Source organism: Pseudophryne corroboree, chromosome 4 (genome assembly GCF_028390025.1).
Source record: "Pseudophryne corroboree isolate aPseCor3 chromosome 4, aPseCor3.hap2, whole genome shotgun sequence".
Lineage (NCBI taxonomy): Eukaryota > Metazoa > Chordata > Amphibia > Anura > Myobatrachidae > Pseudophryne > Pseudophryne corroboree.
The window spans coordinates 910,694,020-910,716,354 of NC_086447.1; the positions used below are offsets into that span (position 1 = coordinate 910,694,020).

At 45.2% G+C, this 22,335-nt stretch overlaps 1 protein-coding gene across 2 annotated transcripts in view; it reads left to right on the forward strand.

Annotated features, from left to right (window-relative positions):
* Nucleotides 1–1,916: 1,916 nt before the first annotated feature.
* LIN9 (lin-9 DREAM MuvB core complex component) overlaps nucleotides 1,917–22,335 on the forward strand; it is an 83,967-nt gene continuing 63,548 nt past the window's right edge. Inside the window, exons 1-5 of one of the 2 annotated variants that reach the window (XM_063918963.1) lie at nucleotides 1,917–2,150; nucleotides 19,055–19,087; nucleotides 20,362–20,453; nucleotides 20,910–21,014; nucleotides 21,995–22,119. In XM_063918963.1, the coding sequence (XP_063775033.1) occupies nucleotides 2,063–2,150; nucleotides 19,055–19,087; nucleotides 20,362–20,453; nucleotides 20,910–21,014; nucleotides 21,995–22,119 (443 nt within the window). In that variant the 5' untranslated portion in view covers nucleotides 1,917–2,062. Of the gene's footprint in view, nucleotides 2,151–19,054; nucleotides 19,088–20,361; nucleotides 20,454–20,909; nucleotides 21,015–21,991; nucleotides 22,120–22,335 lie in introns of both variants that reach the window. The other variant, XM_063918962.1, reaches the window with a different exon arrangement.

Below are 22,335 nucleotides of genomic sequence, written 5' to 3' on the forward strand. Positions count from 1 at the left end.
CCAACTACAAAACTGAGATCCTGTGCAGGGAGGTGGGGTGATATAGGAGGTGGCGCTATGCATTCTGGGAACAGTCAAAGCTTTGAGCCTGTTGGTGCCTCGGATCAAGATCCTACTCTACACCCCCATTGTCCATTCCTTGTGGAGCCCAGTGTACCCCGCAGCAGAAAATGACACTATAGGGGCACATTATTATAATGACGCAATAGGGCGCACAGATTACTATAATGATACTACAGGGGGCACAGTCCAGATTATTATTATGACACTATAGGGTGCACATTATTATAATGACACTATAGGGGGCACAGATTATTATAATGACACTATAGGGGGCAAAGATTATTATAATGACACTGTAGGGGGCACAGATTATTATAATGACACTGCATACCCTCCAACATTTTACACAGAAAAATCGGTACACATCCGAAAAAGGGGCGTGGCCGCGGGTAAGGGGGGCGTGGCCACGCCCCTTTTCCTATACTTTCAATGATAGTTTGGAGAGGCAAAAATCGGTACAGACCATAAAAAAAAGGTACTGTACCTATTAAAAAGGTACAGTTGGAGAGTATGACACTGTAGGGGGCACAGATTATTCTAATGACACTATAGGGGGCACAGATTATTATAATGACACTGCAGGGGGCACAGATTATTATAATGACACTATAGGGGGCACAGATTATTATAATGACACTGTAGGGGGCACAGATTATTATAATGACACTATAGGGGGCACAAATTAATATAATTTCACAATAAACACAGATTATTATAATGACACTATAGGGGGCACAGATTATTGTAATTATACTATAGGGGCCACATTATTATAATGACACTATAGGTGAAACATTATTATAATGACACTATAGGGAGCACAGATTATTATAATGACACTGTAGGGGGCACAGATTATTATAATGACACTATAGGGGGCACAAATTAATATAATTTCACAATAAACACAGATTATTATAATGACACTATAGGGCGCACAGATTATTATGACACTATAGGGGGCACAGATTATTATAATGACACTGTAGGGGCACAGATTATTATAATGACACTGTAGGGGGCACAGATTATTATAATGACACTGTAGGGGGCACAGGTTATTATAATGACACTATAGGAGGCACAGATTATTGTAATGATACTATAGGGGCCACATTATTATAATGACACAATAAGTGGCACATTATTATAATGACACTATAGGGGGCACAGATTATTATAATGACACTATAGGGGGCACAGATTATTATAATAACACTGTAGGGGGCACAGATTATTATAATGACACTGTAGGGGGCACAGATTATTATATTGACACTGTAGGGGGGCACAGATTATTATAATGACACTGTAGGGGGCACAGATTATTATAATGACACTATAGGGCGCACAGATTATTATAATGACACTATAGGGGGCACAATTATTATAATGACACTGTAGGGGGCACAGATTATTATATTGACACTGTAGGGGGCACAGATTATTATAATGACACTGTAGGGGGCACAGATTATTATAATGACACTGTAGGGGGCACAGATTATTATAATGACGCTGTAGGGGGCACAGATTATTATAATGACACTATAGGGGGCACAATTATTATAATGACACTGTAGGGGGCACAGATTATTATATTGACACTGTAGGGGGCACAGATTATTATAATGACACTGTAGGGGGCACAGATTATTATAATGACACTGTAGGGGGCACAGATTATTATAATGACGCTGTAGGGGCCCTTCATGCCCCAGTCTGACACCGGCGAGAGAAGCCCTGAGACAAGACTGGGAAAAGCCTCAGCCTGTCACACGCAGCACCCAGCCGGGACAGCTCAGACTGAAGCAGTAGCTTTCGCACTCCCGCCACGGCTCGCTCCCGGGCCGACTTCCGCGGGCCTGCGCACGTAGCCGGCGCAGTGTTTGCCGTGACGTCATGTTCTCGCCCAGCAACGCGAGCGGGATCGCGAATGGCGGCGCAGAGAGGGGAGTTCAAACCCAACGGAGGCTCGTCCTGCCCGTGACTCGGCGCCATGAAGCGGATAAAGGCGGCCCGGGGCGCCCCAGGCTCGGGAGCGGAGGAGGAGGACGCGCCGCCCCCGGACCTGGCAGATGTGGAGGGTAAGAGAGAGCTGGAGCCGCCGTCCGGTGACCCCGCTGTCACTGTCCGGCTCCTGTCACCGGGAGAGAGCCCCGGGCGGGGAGTGGGGATGACTGTCACCAGGGGGGTCCCCTTAGGTCGGAGCCCTGATACCCGGGGGTATAACACCCCAGCAGCTGACCCTGATACCGGGGGTATAACACCCCAATATTTGACCCTGTTACCCGGTGTTATAACACTCAATATCTCATCCTGATACCGGGGGTATAACACCCCAATATCTTACCCACATATCCGGGGGTAGAACACCCCAACACCTGTCCCTGTTACCCGGGGGTAGAACACCCCAACACCTGTCCCTGTTACCCGGGGGTAGAACACCCCAACACCTGTCCCTGTTACCCGGGGGTAGAACACCCCAACACCTGTCCCTGTTACCCGGGGGTAGAACACCCCAACACCTGTCCCTGTTACCCGGGGGTAGAACACCCCAACACCTGTCCCTGTTACCCGGGGGTAGAACACCCCAAACACCTAAGTCTAGGACCTGATAACGGGCGATTAACACCTCAGCACTGGAGCCTGTGCCCTGATTCAATGTGTATAACACCCCCAACACAATATTCTAGTACTGGCTGTATAATATCGTATTATCTGATTCTGGTACTGGGGGGGTACAAGACCCTAACAATGGATCCAGCCATCTGACAGGGTGTAAAACACCCAAGTACCATTGCCTACACCCAGTTACCGGGAATGTGACCAGGCCTGCGGAGTCAGTATGCCAAATCTTTGACTCTGTTTTACCACTGTGCGATTCTTTATAATTGGCAAATGTATATTAATGTGCAGGTATTAGTAACAACAAATGTATTGTAGTAATATGGTTGCACACAGCATATTCATCAGCACTATGTAAATCGTCAGGATACTTAGATTGCTTTACCTTAAAATATATTTATTTTATCATTTCTGAGCAAAAAAACAAAGCAAATATGCAATAATCTATACATTTAATACGTTAAAGTGTTTAACAAAACATTGCTTATATCATAAATCTAAAGAACATGTAACATTCGGACAAGCAGAACGTAATACACAAGTTGTTCTTTGCTTACAGACTTTTTCTAATTACATTACAGGTTGAGTATCCCTTACCCAAAATGCTTGGGACCAGAGGTATTTTGGATATCGGATTATTCCGTATTTTGGAATAATTGCATACCATAATGAGATATCATGGTGATGGGACCTAAGTCTAAGCACAGAATACATTTATGTTACATATACACCTTATACACACAGCCTGAAAGTAATTTTAGCCAATATTTTTAATATCTTTGTGCATTAAACAAAGTGTGTGTACATTCACACAATTCATTTATGTTTCATATACACCTTATACACACAGCCTGAAGGTCATTTTATACAATATTTTTAATATCTTTGTGCATTAAACAAAGTTTGTGTACATTGAGCCATCAGAAAACAAAGGTTTCACTATCTCACTCAAAAAAATTCTGTATTTTGGAATATTCCGTATTTCGGAATATTTGGATATAGGATACTCAACCTGTACCAAACACTTTTCTATAAATATTTTCCTCTTGTTTTCAACAGAACAACCACTGCTGTGCTGGTTTTTCTTTCTTGGTTTGGTTTCACTGTCAACAACACTATTGGCTTTCTACTCATCCTGTTTTCTGCAATATAATGAATGCACTCAGAGATGTATGATATAAGTTTTTATTTTTATTTGGGAATGTTACACCCAATACCAGAGCTCGATACTGGGAATGTAACATCCCTATACCGGAGCATGTATCCTGTTATTGGCAAAGGATCCCACAATACTAGAACATGCACCCTGATACTGGGTATATATTACCCATAGGGGTTGATTCAATTCAGCTCAAGTTAAGTCGGCGATGGCCCGTTCTCCCAGACTTAACAGGTTGATTTGTCAGGATAACGGGCATTCTCCGACTTAACTCCCCGCCGTGATGCTGATTCCTGACAGAATCAGCCTCGCGTCGGCCGCACTTTTGTCGGATTTCCTCTCTCATCCCCCGGGGGTGAGAGAAGAATTCACGACAATTGCGTGTCACTTGGCGCTGTATTGAATAGCGCTGGGAGCTAATTTCCGCCTCTATTCAACTGTCTGTGACTTGAATCGACCCCATAGTCCTCTTAAACACCAAGTCTAAAGCCTGTATCTTGGGTATACAAACACCACAAGACTAGGGTGTTTCTATGCTAGTATTTGGTATGTTAAATGAAACCTGAAGAATAAATGCTGTACCCTGGTATTGGGAAAATAAACATTGGTTATGGTGTTCTAGACTTTACACTACTGTGACTATAAACACCTTCAGCTGTAAGTCTGTAATATAAACATAAACAAAATGTAAATTTTGTCCCCTTTCATTGGCACTGTAAACTCAGCCTGACGCTGGCCATACACTGTCAGATAATATCCACCATCATACAGACAGACAAATTATCTGACATTTCCGTACTCTGGGGGGTTTTCCGAGTTGATAGCTCGCTACGGATTTTCGCAGCGCAGCAATCATGGCAGAATGGGGCTAATCTGCGTATGCACCGCAATTCGCAGGTGCATTGTACAAGTACACAGTGGTTCGTTACCCAGCGATGGCTTCTACGACTATTCCGTTCGCACAGCCGGTCGCAAGGGGATTGACAGAAGGCGTTTGTGGGTGTCAGCTGACCGTTTTCTGGGAGTTTTTGGCAAAACCCAGGCGTGTCCAGGCCGGATGTCTGACGTCGGTTCTGGGAACAAAAACACCGAAGTGATCGCAAGGACTGGGTAAATCCAGACCTACTCTGAAACTGCAAAAAATGTTTTTGCAGAGTTCCGCTGCAAAGGCGTTCGCACACTTGCAAAGTGAAAATACACTCCCCCCGTGGGTGGTGACTATGCGTTTGCACGGCTGCTAAAAGTAGCTAGTGAGCGATCAACTCGGAATGAGGTCCTCTGTCAGATAATTTGCTGGTGATTTATCGGAACACAAATTACCGTATCTGTCGGGCGTGCTGGGAGAGATATTTATAGGTGCTCTGTTGTGGCCGTACACTGCTGTGCATTTATAGTCCCGAACAGCCGATTACTGCATTGAATAGAAATGCTCTTAGCTGGAGGATTCTGTTCTGAAAAACTTGATTACCCCCATACTGTGGGGAACTCTGCCTTCCTCTGCTGTGAATGTATATATATTAAGGGGTCAATTCAGTTAGGGGCAATCTGCTGTTGTGATGATGTTTGATAGCCCCAATACTGCACATATTAGCTTACAGCCCCATATGGGTGTGCGGGGCAATGCATCATGTAAGCCTACCACATGTACGGGACTTGTCCGCACTGCACATCGCCCCGGAACATATATCTTATGTCGTGCCTTATTGAATTTACCTGTATGCCTTGTCACCAGTTACTGGAGATATATAGATAGAGATATATAGATATACATACATACATACATACATACATACATACACACACGCATGGAAGAAATGGGCCCTCAGTGGGAGTGTTGGGGGCATGTCTATGCAAGTGCCTGCGTTCCCAGAGGCGTAGGAGGCCGTGGCCAGATGTAGACACTGTACCTGCCATAGGGTTGGAGCGTCCGATGGTGGCGTATAAGGATGCGCCAACCAGTATTACAGCATGCACGGGCGCTAGAAATGGGCGTCTCGTGCCTAGCACATTTGGACGCACTGATTTACACTAGGAAAGGAGTTTGTAGGTCATTTGCATAAACTCCCGGAGGAGTAACCTCCAATAGACGCTGCTGCGTGCGATTTTGCATAAAACTCAGGTTTAACCCTCAATGTGCTGAGAAATAACCGTGGATCCCTGTAGCGCGCATGTGAATAAAGTCTTAATAGTTTGGACAATGACTATAAAGCATGATTTGAATCTTGTTACACTGCAAACATAAAAGCTGGTCGGGAAATAAAGTCTTTTCTACAGTGGTTCTTATAAATCTCTTAAGTCCTGCAAAGTATAATGGGCAGCTGTATTGAAATAAATGGTTTGATGTGCATTTCACATTCTGTGAGTAAGGCCTCAGCCCTCTGCATTTGCTGCAGTCTGAGTAGAGCGTCTCTGGCTGAGGTACAGGTTGTGTTAGGGTGCCTAGTTTATCCCCATCTCTGAAGTCACCCCCCTCCCCCTCTGTCCCTCTTCTCAGCTGTTACCCTCCCCCTGTGTGATTACCCACACTCCTATCTGCTGACCTTAAAATATCCCTCCCCCGGATCAGAGGGGCTGTCACTTTCCCTTCTCGCTGCCCTTTGTTTATTGAATGACAGCATGGTTTCAGCATGTGCTAAATGTACAGAAAGGGGCTGTAACCCGTGAGCTGGGTCCTGTATAGAAGGGATAGTAGACGCTGTGGATGAGCTGGAACCTCCGTCATTACTGCTTCCTGCTTGTTTTGGTTTCTAAACTGTTTGGGGTGTTTTTGTTTGTTTTTTCCTTGTTATGGTTTTTGTTTCGTTCTGCTGCTGTCCTTTCAGCACTAGGCGGCTGCAGAGGCAACAATTTTGAGATGCCCTCCCCCCCCCCCCCCCCCCTGCAGCCGGTTCTTTTGCCTGCTCTAGTCCTGTTCCAGCCTCATAGTCTACCAGGGCTTTATCACCCACCCTGACGATGCCGTTTTATGTTCGTTCTGTATTGATTTGAGTCTCGAAGCCTGTTCCTTTGGCACCAAATAAAATAAATAAGATACTGTGTAACTACAATAATGGTCTTTAAGGACACTTAGGGAAGGCACTGTGCAAATTGCCTTTGCTTTCTTTTGCTAATATTCTATTAAAACATCTCCTCTGTTTGTTTGTTTTTTTCCTTTTGCCCAACTCTGTCTGAGCATCCAAGTTTTGTGCCTGATGATTTCTATTTTCCTTAAATTGTGCCATCCATGTTGGGTGTGCCTTTATCAGAGAGTCGTACATTTTAAGGTGGTACAATAACATCTATGCATGTGGCTATGGTGTAACACATTTATTCTGAAATACACACCCGCTGCTCTCCTGTCCCAGAGCCATGGGAGTGTCTCGTAGAGGATGTCCTCTCCTGTACTGCTGGGGACATTCAGATTTGGCAGTAGTAGAACCTTGTATCAGCTTGTGTTCCATCTACAACCTACTCTCCAATCCAAGGTGCCGTTATTGGCCCAGCAATGTAAAGGAGGGGTTTCCAGGATTAGGCACCCTATAATACAGATAATGGGTAACCGTAATGGTGAGCTTGTTCTTTATGTACTTCATGTTATGTGTGTATCTGCCCGTTGACGCGCCCTGCTGTGTTCTTTATGGTCTTATTGGCTAGCATAGAGGTTCTCAAACGTGGTCCTCAAGACACCCCAACGGTCCAGGTTTTAAATGTATCCATGCTTGGCCACAGGTGACTTAATTAGCACCTTAGTCAATTTGATTAACCATGTGTGCTGAGCCATGGATATACATAAGTCCTGGACTGTTGGGGTGCCTTGAGGACCACGTTTGGGAACCTCTGTGCTGGCACTGTGATGTGTGTGAGACTGCTGTAGCCTCTGAATACAATGCCAGGACATGCTACAGGGAATTTCCTTATTGTCAGGTTACTCTGTAGATCTCAGCCAGATGTTACAGGAGCTGGGAAGGGGAGTACTTTTACACCAAAGCAGACCTTGATTTCTAGGCAGTGATACCATTTACATTCCTTTAAACCTTTACATGAATATGTTGCCATTTGTTGTCTACTAATAATAAAAAAGTGTGTATTTTTTTGTTGCATTTCCCTAATCTTTTGAGCGTATTTTGGTTATGTCCATCCCACCTGCCCTCCACAGTAAGTTTTATTCAGCAGGGGTCCAAATACTGACCTATATAGCTATAGATAACACCTTTCTCTGACGTCCTAAGTGGATGCTGGGACTCCGTAAGGGCCATGGGGATTAGCGGCTCCGCAGGAGACTGGGCACAACTAAAGAAAGCTTTAGGACTACCTGGTGTGCACTGGCTCCTCCCACTAAGACACTCCTCCAGACCTCAGTTAGATTCTTGTGCCCGGCTGAGCTGGATGCACACTAGGGGCTCTCCTGAGCTCCTAGAAAGAAAGTATATTTAGGTTTTTTATTTTACAGTGAGATCTGCTGGCAACAGACTCACTGCAGCGAGGGACTAAGGGGAGAAGAAGCGAACCTACCTAACAGGTGGTAGTTTGGGCTTCTTAGGCTACTGGACACCATTATCTCCAGAGGGATCGACCGCAGGACCCGACCTTGGTGTTCGTTCCCGGAGCCGCGCCGCCGTCCCCCTTACAGAGCCAGAAGCATGAAGAGTCCGGAAAATCGGCGGCAGAAGACTTCGGTCTTCACCAAGGTAGCGCACAGCACTGCAGCTGTGCGCCATTGCTCCTCATGTGCACCTCACACTCCGGTCACTGATGGGTGCAGAGCGCTGGGGGGGGGCGCCCTGAGGGCAATATAAGACACCTTGGCTGGCAAATCATCACAATATATAGTCCCAGGGCTATATATGTGATAAATTACCCCTGCCAGAATCCATAAAAAAGCGGGAGAAAAGTCCGCCGAAAAAGGGGCGGGGTTTCTCCCTCAGCACACTGGCGCCATTTTTTCTTCACAGTGCAGCTGGAAGACAGCTCCCCAGGCTCTCCCCTGTAGTTTTCAGGCTCAAAGGGTTAAAAAGAGAGGGGGGGCACTAAATTTAGGCGCAATATATGTATACAAGCAGCTATTGGGGGGGGGGGGAAATCACTCAGTTATAGTGTTAATCCCTGCACTATATAGCGCTCTGGTGTGTGCTGGCATACTCTCTCTCTGTCTCCCCAAAGGACTTTGTGGGGTCCTGTCCTCAGTCAGAGCATTCCCTGTGTGTGTGCGGTGTGTCGGTACGGCTGTGTCGACATGTTGGATGAGGAAGGTTACGTGGAGGCGGAGCAGAGGCCGATAAATGGGATGTCGCCCCCTGTGGGGCTGACACCAGAGTGGATGGATAGGTGGAAGGTATTAACCGACAATGTCAACTCCTTACATAAAAGGCTGGATGACGTAACAGCTGTGGGACAGCCGGCTTCTCAGCCCGCGCCTGCCCAGGCGTCTCAAAGGCCATCAGGGGCTCAAAAAACGCCCGTTACCTCAGATGGCAGACACAAGATGTCGACACGGAGTCTGACTCCAGTGTCGACGAGATTGAGACATATACACAATCCACTAGGAACATCCGTTACATGATCTCGGCAATGAAAAATGTGTTACGCATTTTTGACATGAACCCAAGTACCACATAAAAGGGGTTTTATTTTTAGGGAGAAAAAGCAGCCAGTGTTTTGTTCCCCCATCAGATGAATGAATGAAGTGTGTAAAGAAGCGTGGGTTCCCCCGATAAGAAACTGGTAATTTCTAAAAAGTTACTGATGGCGTACCCTTTCCTGCCAGAGGATAGGTCACGTGGGGAGATATCCCTTAGGGTGGATAAGGCGCTCACACGTTTGTCAAAAAAGGTGGCACTGCCGTTTTAGGATACGGCCACCTTGAAGGAACCTGCTGATAAAAAGCAGGAGGCTATCCTGAAGTCTGTATATACACACTCAGGTTATATACTGAGACCTGCAATTGCCTCAGCATAACTAGTGCTGCTGCAGCGTGGTCTGATACCCTGTCAGATAATATAATACTCTAAGACAGGTATAGTATTTTGCTAACATAGAGCATATTAAAGACGTCGTCGTATATGTAAAGGATGCACAGAGGGATATTTGCCGGCTGGCATCCAGAATTAATGCAATGTCCATTCTGCCAGGAGGGTATTAGAAACCCGGCAGTGGACAGGTGATGCTGCCTGTAAAAGGCACATGGAGATTCTGCCTTATAAGGGTGAGGAATTGTTTGGGGATGGTCTCTGGGACCTCGTATCCACAGCAACAGCTGGGAAGAAAATTTTTTACCTCGGGTTTCCTCACAGCCTAAGAAAGCACCGTATTTTCAGGTACAGTCCTTTCGGCTTCAGAAAAGCAAGCGAGTCAAAGGCGCTTCCTTTCTGCACAGAGACAAGGGAAGAAGGAAAAAGCTGCACCAGCAGCCAGTTCCCCGGATCAAAAATCTTCCCCCGCTTCCTCTGAGTCCACCGCATGACGCTGGGGCTCCACAGGTGGAATCAGGTGCGGTAGGGGCGCGTCTCGGGAACTTCAGGGACCAGTGGGCTTGCCCACAGGTGGATCCCTAGGTTCTGCAAATAGTATCACAGGGATACAGGCTGGAGTTCGAGGCGACTCCCCCTCGCCGTTACCTCACATCAGCCTTGCCTGCTGCCCTCGGAGAAAGGTTGTACTGGCGGCAATTCACAAGCTGTACTTCCAGCAGGTGAAATCAAGGTACCCCTCCTTCAACAAGGCCGGGGTTACTATTCCAAAATGTTATGGTACCGAAACCAGACGGTTCGGTGAGACCCATTCTAAAATTGAAAGCCTTGAAAACTTATATACGAAGGTTCAAGTTCAAAATGGAATCGCTCAGGGCGATTATTGCAAGCCTGGAGAATTTCATGGTATCACTGGACATCAAGGATGCTTACCTGCATGTCCCTATTTACCCTCTTCACCAGGAGTACCTCAAAATTGTGGTACAGGATTGTCATTACCAATTCCAGACATTGCCGTTGGTCTGTCCCCGGCACCGAGGTATTTACCAAGGTAATGGCCGAAATAATTATCCCGTACTTGGACGATCTCCTTATAAAGGCGAGGTCCAGGGAGCAGTTGTTCGTCGGAGTAGCACTATCTCGGGAAGTGCTACAACAGCACGGCTGGATTCTGAATATTCCAAAGTCGCAGCTGGTTCCTACGACGCGTCTACTGTTCCTGGGTATGGTTCTGGACGCAGAACAGGATAAAAAGGGTTTCTCCCGGAGGAGAAGTCCAAGGAGTTGTTGTTTCTAGACCGAGACTTCCTAATACGTATACAGGTGTCGGTGCATCAATACACGCGAGCCCTGGGAAAGATGGTAGCTTCTTACGAAGAAATTCCATTTGCCAGGTCCCATGCAAGGATTTTCCAGTGGGATCTGTTGGAAAAGTGGTCCGGGTCGCATCTTCAGATGCATCGGCGGATAACCCTGTCTCCAAGGGCCAGGGTGTCGCTGTTGTGGTGGCTGCAGAGTGCTCATCTTCTAGGGGGCCGCAGATTCGGCATACAGGACTGGGTCCTTGTGAACACGGATGCCAGCCTTCGAGGCTGGGGGGCAGTCACACAGGGAAGAAACTTCCAAGCCTATGGAAAAGTCAGGAGACTTCCCTACACATAAATATTCTGGAACTAAGGGCCATTTACAATGCCCTAAGTCAGGCTAGACCCCTGCTTCAACACCGGCCGCTGCTGATCCAGTCAGACAACATCACGGCGGTCGCTCATGTAAACCGACAGGGCGGCACAAGAAGCAGGATGGTGATGGCAGAAGCCACAAGGATTCTCCGATGGGCGGAAAATCATGTGTTAGCACTGTCAGCAGTGTTCATTCCCGGAGTGGACAACTGAGAAGCAGACTTTCTCAGAAGACTCGACCTCCACCCGGGAGAGTGGGGACTTCATCCAGAAGTCTTCCAAATGATTGTACACCGTTGGGAAAGGCCACAGGTGGACATGATGGCGTCCCGCCTCAACTAAAATTTACAAAGATATTGCGCCAGGTCAAGGACCCTCAGGCGATAGCTGTGGACGCTCTGGTAACACCGTGGGTGTACCAGTCGGTGTATGTGTTCCCTTCTCTGCCTCTCTTACCCAGGGTAATGAGAATAATGAGAGGAGTAAGAACTATACTCATTGTTCCGGGTTGGCCAAGAAGAGCTTGGTAACCAGAACTCCAAGAAATGATCTCAGAGGACCCATGGCCTCTGCCGCTCAAACAGGACCTGCTGCAGCAGGGGGCCTGTCTGTTCCAAGACGTACCGCGGCTGCGTTGACGGCATGGCAGTTGAACGCCGGATCCTGAAGGAAAAGGGAATTCCGGTGGAAGTTATCCCTACGCTATTTAAAGCTAGGAAAGAAGTGAACGCAAACCATTATCACCGCATATGGCGGAAATATGTTGCGTACTGAGAGGCCAGGAAGGCCCCAAAGGAGAAATTTCAGCTAGGTCGATTTCTGCACTTCCTACAGTCAGAGGTGACTATGGGCCTAAAATTGGGTTCCATTAAGGTCCAGTATTCGGCTCTATCGATTTTCTTCCAAAATTGAACTGGCTTCACTGCCTGAAGTTCAGACTTTTGTTAAGGGAGTGCTGCATAGTCAGCCCCCGTTTGTGCCTCCAGTGGCACCGTGGGATCTCAACGTGGTGTTGGATTTCCTGAAGTCGCATTGGGTTGAGCCACTTAAATCCGTGGAGCTATAATACCTCACGTGGAAAGTGGTCATTCTGTGGGCCTCGGCGTCGGCCAGGCGTGTATCAGAATTGGCGGCTTTGTCATACGAAAGCCCTTATCTGTATTTTATATGGATAAGGCGGAATTAAGCACTCGTTCCCAATTCCTTCCTAAGGTGGTATAAGTTTTTCATGTGAACCAACCTATTGTGGTGCCTGTGGCTACTTGGGACTTGGAGGATTCCAAGTTACTGGATGTAGTCAGGGCCCTGAAAAGTATATGTTTCCAGGACAACTGGAGTCAGGAAAACTGACTCGCTATTTCTCCTGTATGCACCCAACAAGCTGGGTGCTCCTGCTTCTAAGCAGACTATTGCTCGCTGGATCTGTAGCACGATTCAACTTGCACATTCTGCGGCTGGACTGCCGCACCCTAAATCTGTAAAAGCCCATTCCACGAGGACAGTGGGCTCTTCTTGGGCGGCTGCCCGAGGGGTCTCTGCTTTACAACTTTGCCGAGCTGTTACTTGGTCGGGTTAAAACATTTTTGTAAGAGTCTACAAGTTTGATACCCTGGCTGAGGAGGACCTAGAGTTTGCTCATTCGGTGCTGCAGAGTCATCCGCACTCTCCCGCCCGTTTGGGAGCTTTGGTATAATCCCCATGGTCCTTACGGAGTCCCAGCATCCACTTAGGACGTCAGAGAAAATAAGATTTTACTCACTGGTAAATCTATTTCTCATAGCCCGTAGTGGATGCTGGGCGCCCATCCCAAGTGCGGATTGTCTGCAATACTTGTTTATAGTTATTGCCTAACTAAAGGGTTATTGTTGAGCCATCTGTTGAGAGGCTCGGTTATATTTCATACTGTTAACTGGGTATGGTATCACAAGTTATACGGTGTGATTGGTGTGGCTGGTATGAGTCTTACCCGGGATTCAAAATCCTTCCTTATTGTGTCAGCTCTTCCGGGCACAGTATCCTAACTGAGGTCTGGAGGAGGGTCTTAGTGGGAGGAGCCAGTGCACACCAGGTAGTCCTAAAGCTTTCTTTAGTTGTGCCCAGTCTCCTGCGGAGCCGCTAATCCCCATGGTCCTTACGGAGTCCCAGCATCCACTACGGACTATGAGAAATAGATTTACCGGTGAGTAAAATCTTATTATCCTTGTGTATCAATGCCTATAGAGTGTAAGCTTGCGAGCAGGGCCTTCCTACCTCTGACTGCCTATTATCCTGTTTTGTTTATCACTGTTTCCAGTTGTAAAGCGCAATGGAATTTGTTGCGATATATAAGAAACTGTTTATAAATAATAACATATACTTCGATGGGTACTCCTGTAAATAGCAGATTAAACAGCAGAACGCTTTCATTAGGCTGATGTGTGTTGGGAGTAGGTGTATTGTTTTTAATACTGTAGTACTGGCGGTGTGGTATGGTATGCCGGCGGTCGGGCTCCCGGCGACCAGCATACCGGCGCCGGGAGCCCGACCGCCGGCATACCGACAGTGTGGCGAGCGCAAATGAGCCCCTTGCGGGCTCGCCACGCGATTTTATTCTCCTTCCAGGGGGGTTGTGGACCCCCACGAGGAAGAATAAGTGTCGGTATGCCGGCTGTCGGGATCCCGACGCCGGTATACTGTGCGCGGGGATCCCGACAGCCGGCTTACTGAAGACCACCCGTACTGGCAGCTAGCATCTACTATCCTCCCTGTAGATAGCCCCAAACTGGTCCAGAACGGGGAAAACATTTATATGTGTTTTGTAGTGGAAGCCTATACCCGTTTCCTGCCATGCTTTCAATCTCTGGTCTCACTCCACCTGGGCTGTGGAACTTCATTTAGGAATTATATTCTTTGTATGCTTCTTCCGTTCACCTGGTTAATTTTAGACCTTTGTATTGCCCCAGGCTAATCTGCTTGTTGGGAGACACAGCGCTGCGGAATATGCATGCGCTATATAAATAACTGGTAATAAATAATAACACCGGGTAAGTGCTATCGCACAGGTACAATCGTAGAATAAGCAAAACTATGGTTAAAAAAAAAAGGGGGGGGGGGGGCAGACTAGATGGGCTAAGTGGTTCTTATCTGCCATCAAATTCTATAAAAATATAGTGGTAACCGTGGTGGGAAAAGATTTGGGGGTGCTCATAGATAATAGGCTTAGTAACAGTACACAATGTCAAAATGCAGCAAAAAAGGCAAGTAAGGTGCTAGCGTGCATAAAACGGGGCATTGAGACAAGGGACGAGAATGTAATCCTGCCGCTGTACAAATCATTGGTACGTCCACACCTTTAATATTGTGTTCAGTTTTGGGCACCATATTTATAAAAAAGATATCTGGGAACTAGAAAGGGTTCAAAGGCGAGCTACTAAATTGATTAAATGGTTAGAGACACTGGAGTACGAGGAAAGGCTTACTAGGTTAAACATGTATACACTAGAAAAGAGGCGTCTAAGAGGAGACATTATTAATGTCTTTAAATATGTAAAGGGTCATTACAAGGAATTAGCAGGGGATTTGTTCCTTAATAGAACTCTGTATAGGACACGTGGGCATTCACTGAGGCTAGAGGACAGAAAATTCCGTACACAACGTAGGAAAGGGTTCTTCACGGTAAGGGCAATAAAGATTTGAAACTCCCTGCCGGAGAAGGTAATAATGGCGGACTCTGTAAATGCATTTAAAAACTGATTGGACAAATTTCTTACTGGAAACCGTATCCAGGGTTATAGCATTTAGCAGAGTGACATTAATATCTGGGAGTGGTAGAATCGTAGTTGTCAATTGGTATTAAACCATTACTCCAGCAGGTGCTTTATAATATGAACAGCTTAACACAGAAAACAGGTTGAACCCGATGAGCATTTTGCCTCTTTTCAACCTCACATAGAAACATGGTTATATAATTAGTAAAACCAGAATTTTAAAGATAATATGGTAACAAGGGTCCCATATCATGTAGAAAAAGAAGAGGTTTAACCTATCTGGTGGTGCTTCCCTAGAGTTTAGGGTGTTGAAATGGCAAAATAGAAAAGATGCTAAATTTTTTTTGCAGGAGCACACTTTATCACAGTTAAAAACAAATTTATTCATATTCAATAAAAACTAATCTGACAATATAGGGGGGAAAAAAGAACAAAATTCATAGGTGTCGATTCTATTCGGCAACTTAAGAATAGCGCCGGGAATTAGCTCCCGACGCTATTCAATTCAGCTCCAGTTAAGTCGGCGATGTCCCGTTCTCGCCGACTAAACAGGTTGAATTGTCGGGAGAACGGGCATTCTCCGACTTAACTCTCCGGCGCAAGGCTGATTCCCGACAGAATCAGCCTCGCGCCGGCCGCGAGGCAGCACTTTTGTCAGGTTTCTTCTCTCATCCCCCGGGGATGAGAGAAGAATTCCCGACAATTGCGGGTCACTAGCAGCTGAAGTGAATAGCGTCGGGAGCTAATTCCCGGCGCTATTCTTAAGTTGCCGAATAGAATCGACCCCATAGAAAATTCCCTCCTGAGCAATCTGTAGCCCTCAGCATGAAAGTCAGGTCGTTATATAATGATCATTATACCCCTGTAATATTGCTACTGCTCACGGGCAATATATCACGTTAAACAATAAATAGAAATATCAGCTGTGACGGTCAAATAACATGGATGGTCAGTACCTGGATAAATGTGTGACGGGGAATATATCAGAAACCTTTACATATTAATGCTTCTAACATCACAAATAATGCGCTAATGCCGATTATAAACACACAAAGGAGCTGGCAGCATGATAGCATATTCAGAAAAGTTCTCCTTAACCAGGGTTTGTAGCAATCCTCTAGTGCAGCACAATGTATCTGTAACTTGTCAGTGGTATGTTATCCTCTCGTGTACATCAGTGATACAAAGTAAGCATCAAGTAACAGAATGTATCTAAAGTTTGTTAGTGACAAAGTATCTCAATTAGCGATACACAGTAAGTAAGAAAAGATTCATAGGTAGAGTGCCAAATTACTACTGCTTGTTGTTTGCCCAGGCACTGGATAACGAGTGTACATGAACTCCCCTTCCCATGAATACATATAGTGTAGATCAGAAAATAAGCAAAGATCAGGATAAAGTAGGATTAAGAAAAGACTCAGACTACCAGTGCCGATATCTGCTTTTCTCCCTTGTGCGTCAGTGATAACGTGCAGTGAAGGGATGAATGAGAGTATCCTATATTGCAGTGGTTCTCTAACTCTGTCCTCAGGACCCCACACAGTGCATGTTTTGCAGGTAACCCAGCAAGTGCACAGGTGTATTAATTACTCACTGACACATTTTAAAAGGTCCACAGGTGAAGCTTATTATTTCACTTGTGATTCTGTGAGACCTGCAAAACATGCACTGTGTGGGGTCCTGAGGACCGAGTTTGAGAACCTGTGATATATGGCACAGGAGTCAAGTCTGCAGTCTGTCAGCTGTAATATACACTCTTGTATGTTATGAGCGTCGATGAGAGTACATGGAAAGTCTTACTGGAAGGAGCAGGAGGTCTGCTGCATTGCCTGTGTGTATATGCAGGAGTTCTGTTTTGAGCACAGCGGGGTCCCAACTGAACAATCGTTTCACCCCTTGTTGGTTTTTGTCATCTTCTTTCACTGAACAGTTTCTGGATGTATTGTATCACTTGTGCTGGTATGCATCTTTCCTGTGTTACTGTGCACCTATTTACCCAAAACTTCTGCCCTCACTGAGTATAGCAAATGCTAAGGGGGAAATTCAATTAAATGTGATGGTGATTTGCCATCGGAATGACCCGGGTACTCTCATAAAGGCACGTTGTCACTCATTTCTACATCCCAACCACATAGTCAAAACAGCGTTCTCGGCTACCGTATCTTGGATGTATACAGCTGCACATATCATCCCAACATCAGATGTAATTGATTTGCGGCCCCTCCCCCCCCATATTTCTGAGGCTTAATTGGTGGGATTGCCAATCCTGTTCACTGTATTAACCACAAGCAGAGGTTCTGGGAGCTAACTGGTGCAATTCGGTAAAGCAGGTTCACATCAAATGTAGATGATGCAGAGTCATAATTTTCTATAATATTTGAAAAACATTTTTGTTCTTTTGAAAGAGCGGTTTATACAGAGAGCTGGCTTTGAATAAACAAATTATTTTCTATACAGAAGTAGAAGTAACAACTAGTGTAAATAAATAAACTAAAACAGAAGTTGGCTATAAAATACCAAAGATAGAGCTGTGAAGTTAGCAATAAAACTTTATATATCCAGCAATTATTTTCGTAAACCACGCTGATGGAGATGGATAAACAGGAGATGTACTAAATTGTGCTAGGACAACAAGTGGTTGGTAAGAAGTTGATGTTTCCACAGATGGACGGAATGGAAGCGATCCTTCTCACGCGGGAGCGAAGTCTGAGGGCCTAATTTAGACCTGATCGCAGCAGCAAATTTGTTCTTTAATGGGCAAAACCATGTTGCACTGCAGGTGGGGCAGATATACGTGTGCAGAGAGAGTTAGATTTGGGTGGGTTATATTGTTTCTGTGCAGGGTAAATACTGGCTGCTGTATTTGTACACTGCACTTTAGATTTCAGTTTGAACACACCCCACCCAAATCGAACTCTCTCTGCACATGTTACATCTGCCCCACCTGCAGTGCAACATGGTTTTGCCCATTAGAAAACAATGTCTCTGTACGCAAACACTTTCCATGTCACGCCTCCAACATTCCCATAACATGCATCATCTTCATGCATCATTTTAGCTACTCCCCTATTACCTACCAGTCACCATGCAGGAACGCCTCTTACATTTTTGCTACTGTGCATCCAAATCTGTACTGTGACTGTACATAGAAAATTGTGACGCATGTGCAGACGAGGAACATCATCGCTCCTCTACAACCGACTCTGAATCAGCCCCATGATGTCAGCACTAAAAGTCCCAGAATTAGTAAGAGGGTTTAGGCAGTCATTCTGGACAGAGTTCTGTAAGCGATGGTCAGAAAATTGGTTTTCTAATTGCTATAGGTTGCTCACTAACTTTCAGGTTCTAGTAGTATAGTGAGGCTTGCATTGGTAACAACAAGTATATAGAGAATATATTGGTGAATAAATGAATTCACTTGTCAACAATGAGTAGCTTAGTAGAAAAGTGAGGATGTGATGGTTTCCATTTACAGATACTTCTAATACGCATCACATGGCATCCGTGGTTGCGGCTCTGCAGCAGTTGGGGCATATGGGTAATCTTGGTGCGACCTTTCCTGGTACTGTGCTAGTCTGGGGGTAGGTCCCAGAATATTACATTCACATACTTTTTTATTTTATGTGTTTTGTCCTCCCGTTTTGAGAGGCGCTAGGCTGCCTCCTCAGGCCGCTTACATTGGAAGTTGATATAATAGTGATGGTTCTGTATTATACTGCAATCTCCTGTCTAATGCTTTTCTTCCTCCCCATCTCTCCAATGCATTATACAGTTTGTACATCCAGAGACACTGGCAGATCTGATTTCTATACACTTTTATTCTTTTCTCCCCAGATTCTTCAGCAAAAGCTCTTGTCAGCCTAAAAGGTAAGATGCTAGCAATTCGGACTTTGATTATTATTTAGACTGTGATTTACCAATGGGCTGTGAAATGGCTCAGTCACAGATAGACTACCAGTACATTGTACGATACAGGAATTGCTGGGAACGGTGTAGCTTCCCTCAGGTTTAAAACCGTTCCACCCATAGATCACGTCATCTGAAGTATGAGCTTTGAATCCGAGCAGTGGGGTTCCAGTAACATGCAAACAGGGCGGTAGAATTGTCCAAATAATTTGGGATGATGTGGGGCAGAAGGATTCCTAATTTATACTATGTAAAACACATAATGGTGAAACGCGTGGTAGATGAGAGGGTGCTGATTAATTAGGTTCCGGTATGAAAGATAGATAGTGTCTAGTTAGGAAGTCAATAGATAGATACCATATGTTAGACAGACATTAGGTCGACAGGGTCAAAGGGTCGACAGGGTCAAAAGGTCGACATGAAAAAGGTAGACACCATGTTTTTTGCATTTTTGTGCTTTGTGTGGATAGTTCTGTCATCTGGGACCCCCAATTGCAGAAAGGCATACCCTCGCGGGGCTCGCTTCGCTCGCCAAGCTTCGGCACGTTGGCTCGCTGCGCTCGCCACAAGGTTTATAACCAACTCTATGCTGACATGGATAGAGAAAGTATGAAATAATTCAAAAACATGTTAAATTAAAAAAACACTTGTCTATCTTTTTTATGTCGACAATTATCATGTCGACCTTTTGGCCATGTCGATCTTTTGATCATGTCGACCTTTTGGCCTGTCGACCTCTTCCATGTCGACCTTTTGACCCTGTCGACCTTTTGACCCTGTCGACCTAATGTCTGTCTAATATATGGTGTCTATCTACTAAACGGATAGGGATTAATGACATCCTGCTTTGTGCCAGCTATGGTCCTGAGTCCACCATATAGAACCCTGTGTAAGATATTACTGCTCCATGCGCATCATCGTGAACCCTGTGCAGGGGCGTAAGTTCACTTCAGGAGTCCGGAGGTGAAATAGAAGGTGGAAAATATATTTTAATATCGTATACTTATGAATCCTTTTTTTTTTTTTTTTTTTAAGATTTCGAGACCTGTGGCCCCTTGAAGCCCAGGTGTTTTGGAGTTTTGCAGACTTTTATAAATGTGAGCAGTTCTAGAGGATTGGGAAAAAACAGAAAGGGTTAGAGTCGGCTCTAGAACCAAAAGTAGTCGACCTTGTAACCTTAGTAAGGTGAATATGTAACATCCAAGGTGCGTTTTTCTGTTTGTTTTTTTGTACAGAAGGAAGCTTATCGAATACGTGGCATGAAAAATACAACTCTCCGCAGAAAACTCCAAACTGGAAGGGTGGGAACAACTCAGTCACCGACCTGGTGAGCAGCTGTGTTAACCAGTGACAATGTCGTCATGAAATAAACAAGCAGATAATGTTTCAACAAAGCCTTTAATGTGAATTATAAAGTTATGGTGTTTAAATGCATTATAGCACTTGGTGAAAATAGAAATAGAAAAAAACTGCATTTGAAATGCTGGTAACCAATGCCGCAACTTATCTTTATGATAAAATCCATGCGTTGTGACGCCCGTCACCCTGTTGTGTTCTGTGTCCCTGGTTAGCATGAATTGTGGTTTTACTTTAATATGAGGCTCTGTCTGCATTCCTAATACCATATAACTTGTGTGTAGATCTTTGCCGAGTGGATTTATAATTCTGTGTGTTTGAAGTATTAAATCTTGTTACCAGTTGGAACCTATACTTTGTGTTCTCAGATTTGTCTTTTTGCTTTCTACTGCTACCAAACGAGACGTGTTTTTTCTTCTTCTTCCAGCCGCACCGGAGTTCTAAACGAAGCCGACTTTTCTGTGAAGAAGACGATCACCAGATAAATACCAGATCGCCAAAAAGAAATCAGAAACCGCCAATGGTACCCCAGGTAGGACACAGGGTCTCTGTAAGTGCAATAAATCAGTTAATTTTGTGAGAGTCTGTGAGCTGTGGTTCTGCAGCAATATACTAGCTGGCATGGCAGTAGGTCCCTGGTGTGTGTGTGTGTGTGTGTGTGTGTGTGTGTGTGATACTGCACTATGCAGACAAAAGTGACTGGAGGCCCCTCCCCCCTCCACACGCAAGCGAAATGGTGTACTCCTACGGCAGACACGTGTTTGTGTAGGTATAAAACATGTAGAGGGGCACTGATTACATCATTTGCTAATGAAATGGCTTGCCGGAAGGAGCTAACCGAGTTTGAAATGTGGATCATCGTAGGCTGCGCAATGTCATGCTTCCATGGCGACGCTGGACTGGTATACAGAAAATTTGGTAAATCAGGCCAGCTCAGAGTCCAGATCTTAACCCCACTGGGAACCGCTGGGACGAATTGAAGCGACAGGTGCATTCTAGAGCACAGGTTCTCAAACTCGGTCCTCGGGACCCCCCACGGTCCATGTTTTCCTAGTCGCCTGTAGATTTTTAAAATGTGTCAGTTGGTGATGCACAGTGCAGCTGCCGGGTGACATGGAAAACATGACCTAAGTGGGGTCCTGAGGACAGAGTTTGAGAACCACTTAACTTAAGACAGAATGGCAAAACATACCGCCTGCTGTTGTCCAGGAACTTGCGGACAGTTTGCCAAGAAGGGTGTCTGCAGTAATCACTGCACGCGGTGGACCTACAAAGTACTGACATCCGTAACATCTCATTAATCATTGCTGTCAGTCTCCAATCACTTTTGTCTACATGGTGTATTATTACTCATCTCTCTACACCGATGACTAAAGCGATCTGTGTGAAGCCTGTCTTTTATTTAGAAGGGGACATTTTTGGTTATTTACTATAAACAAAGATATTTCTTTAGCAATGTAATTTTTTCCTGTTACATTCTGAATTAAATGTTTAATGCTTTCATTCTAGAAGTTTGCAACAACCACGCCGGTGAAAAAGGCGTCTCAGAAAATCGGCTATAGGCTGCGGAATTTATTGAAGCTCCCCAAAGCGCACAAATGGTGTATATACGAGTGGTTTTATTCAAATATCGACAAGTAAGAGCCACAAAATCTTATTTTTAACCTTTTTAAGTGCCAGGCGACATCTTCTCATTCTGGAATGGCTATAGTTTAGTTTTACATTCTTATTTATATACACTCGGAGGTCTCATTCTTGTACCTGTTCTAGCGTGACGTTTATAATATAATGCATCTGAATAACGTCTTGTCCGCAGATTAATGTATAGTGTTTGTAACATAAAAGGGTACAAC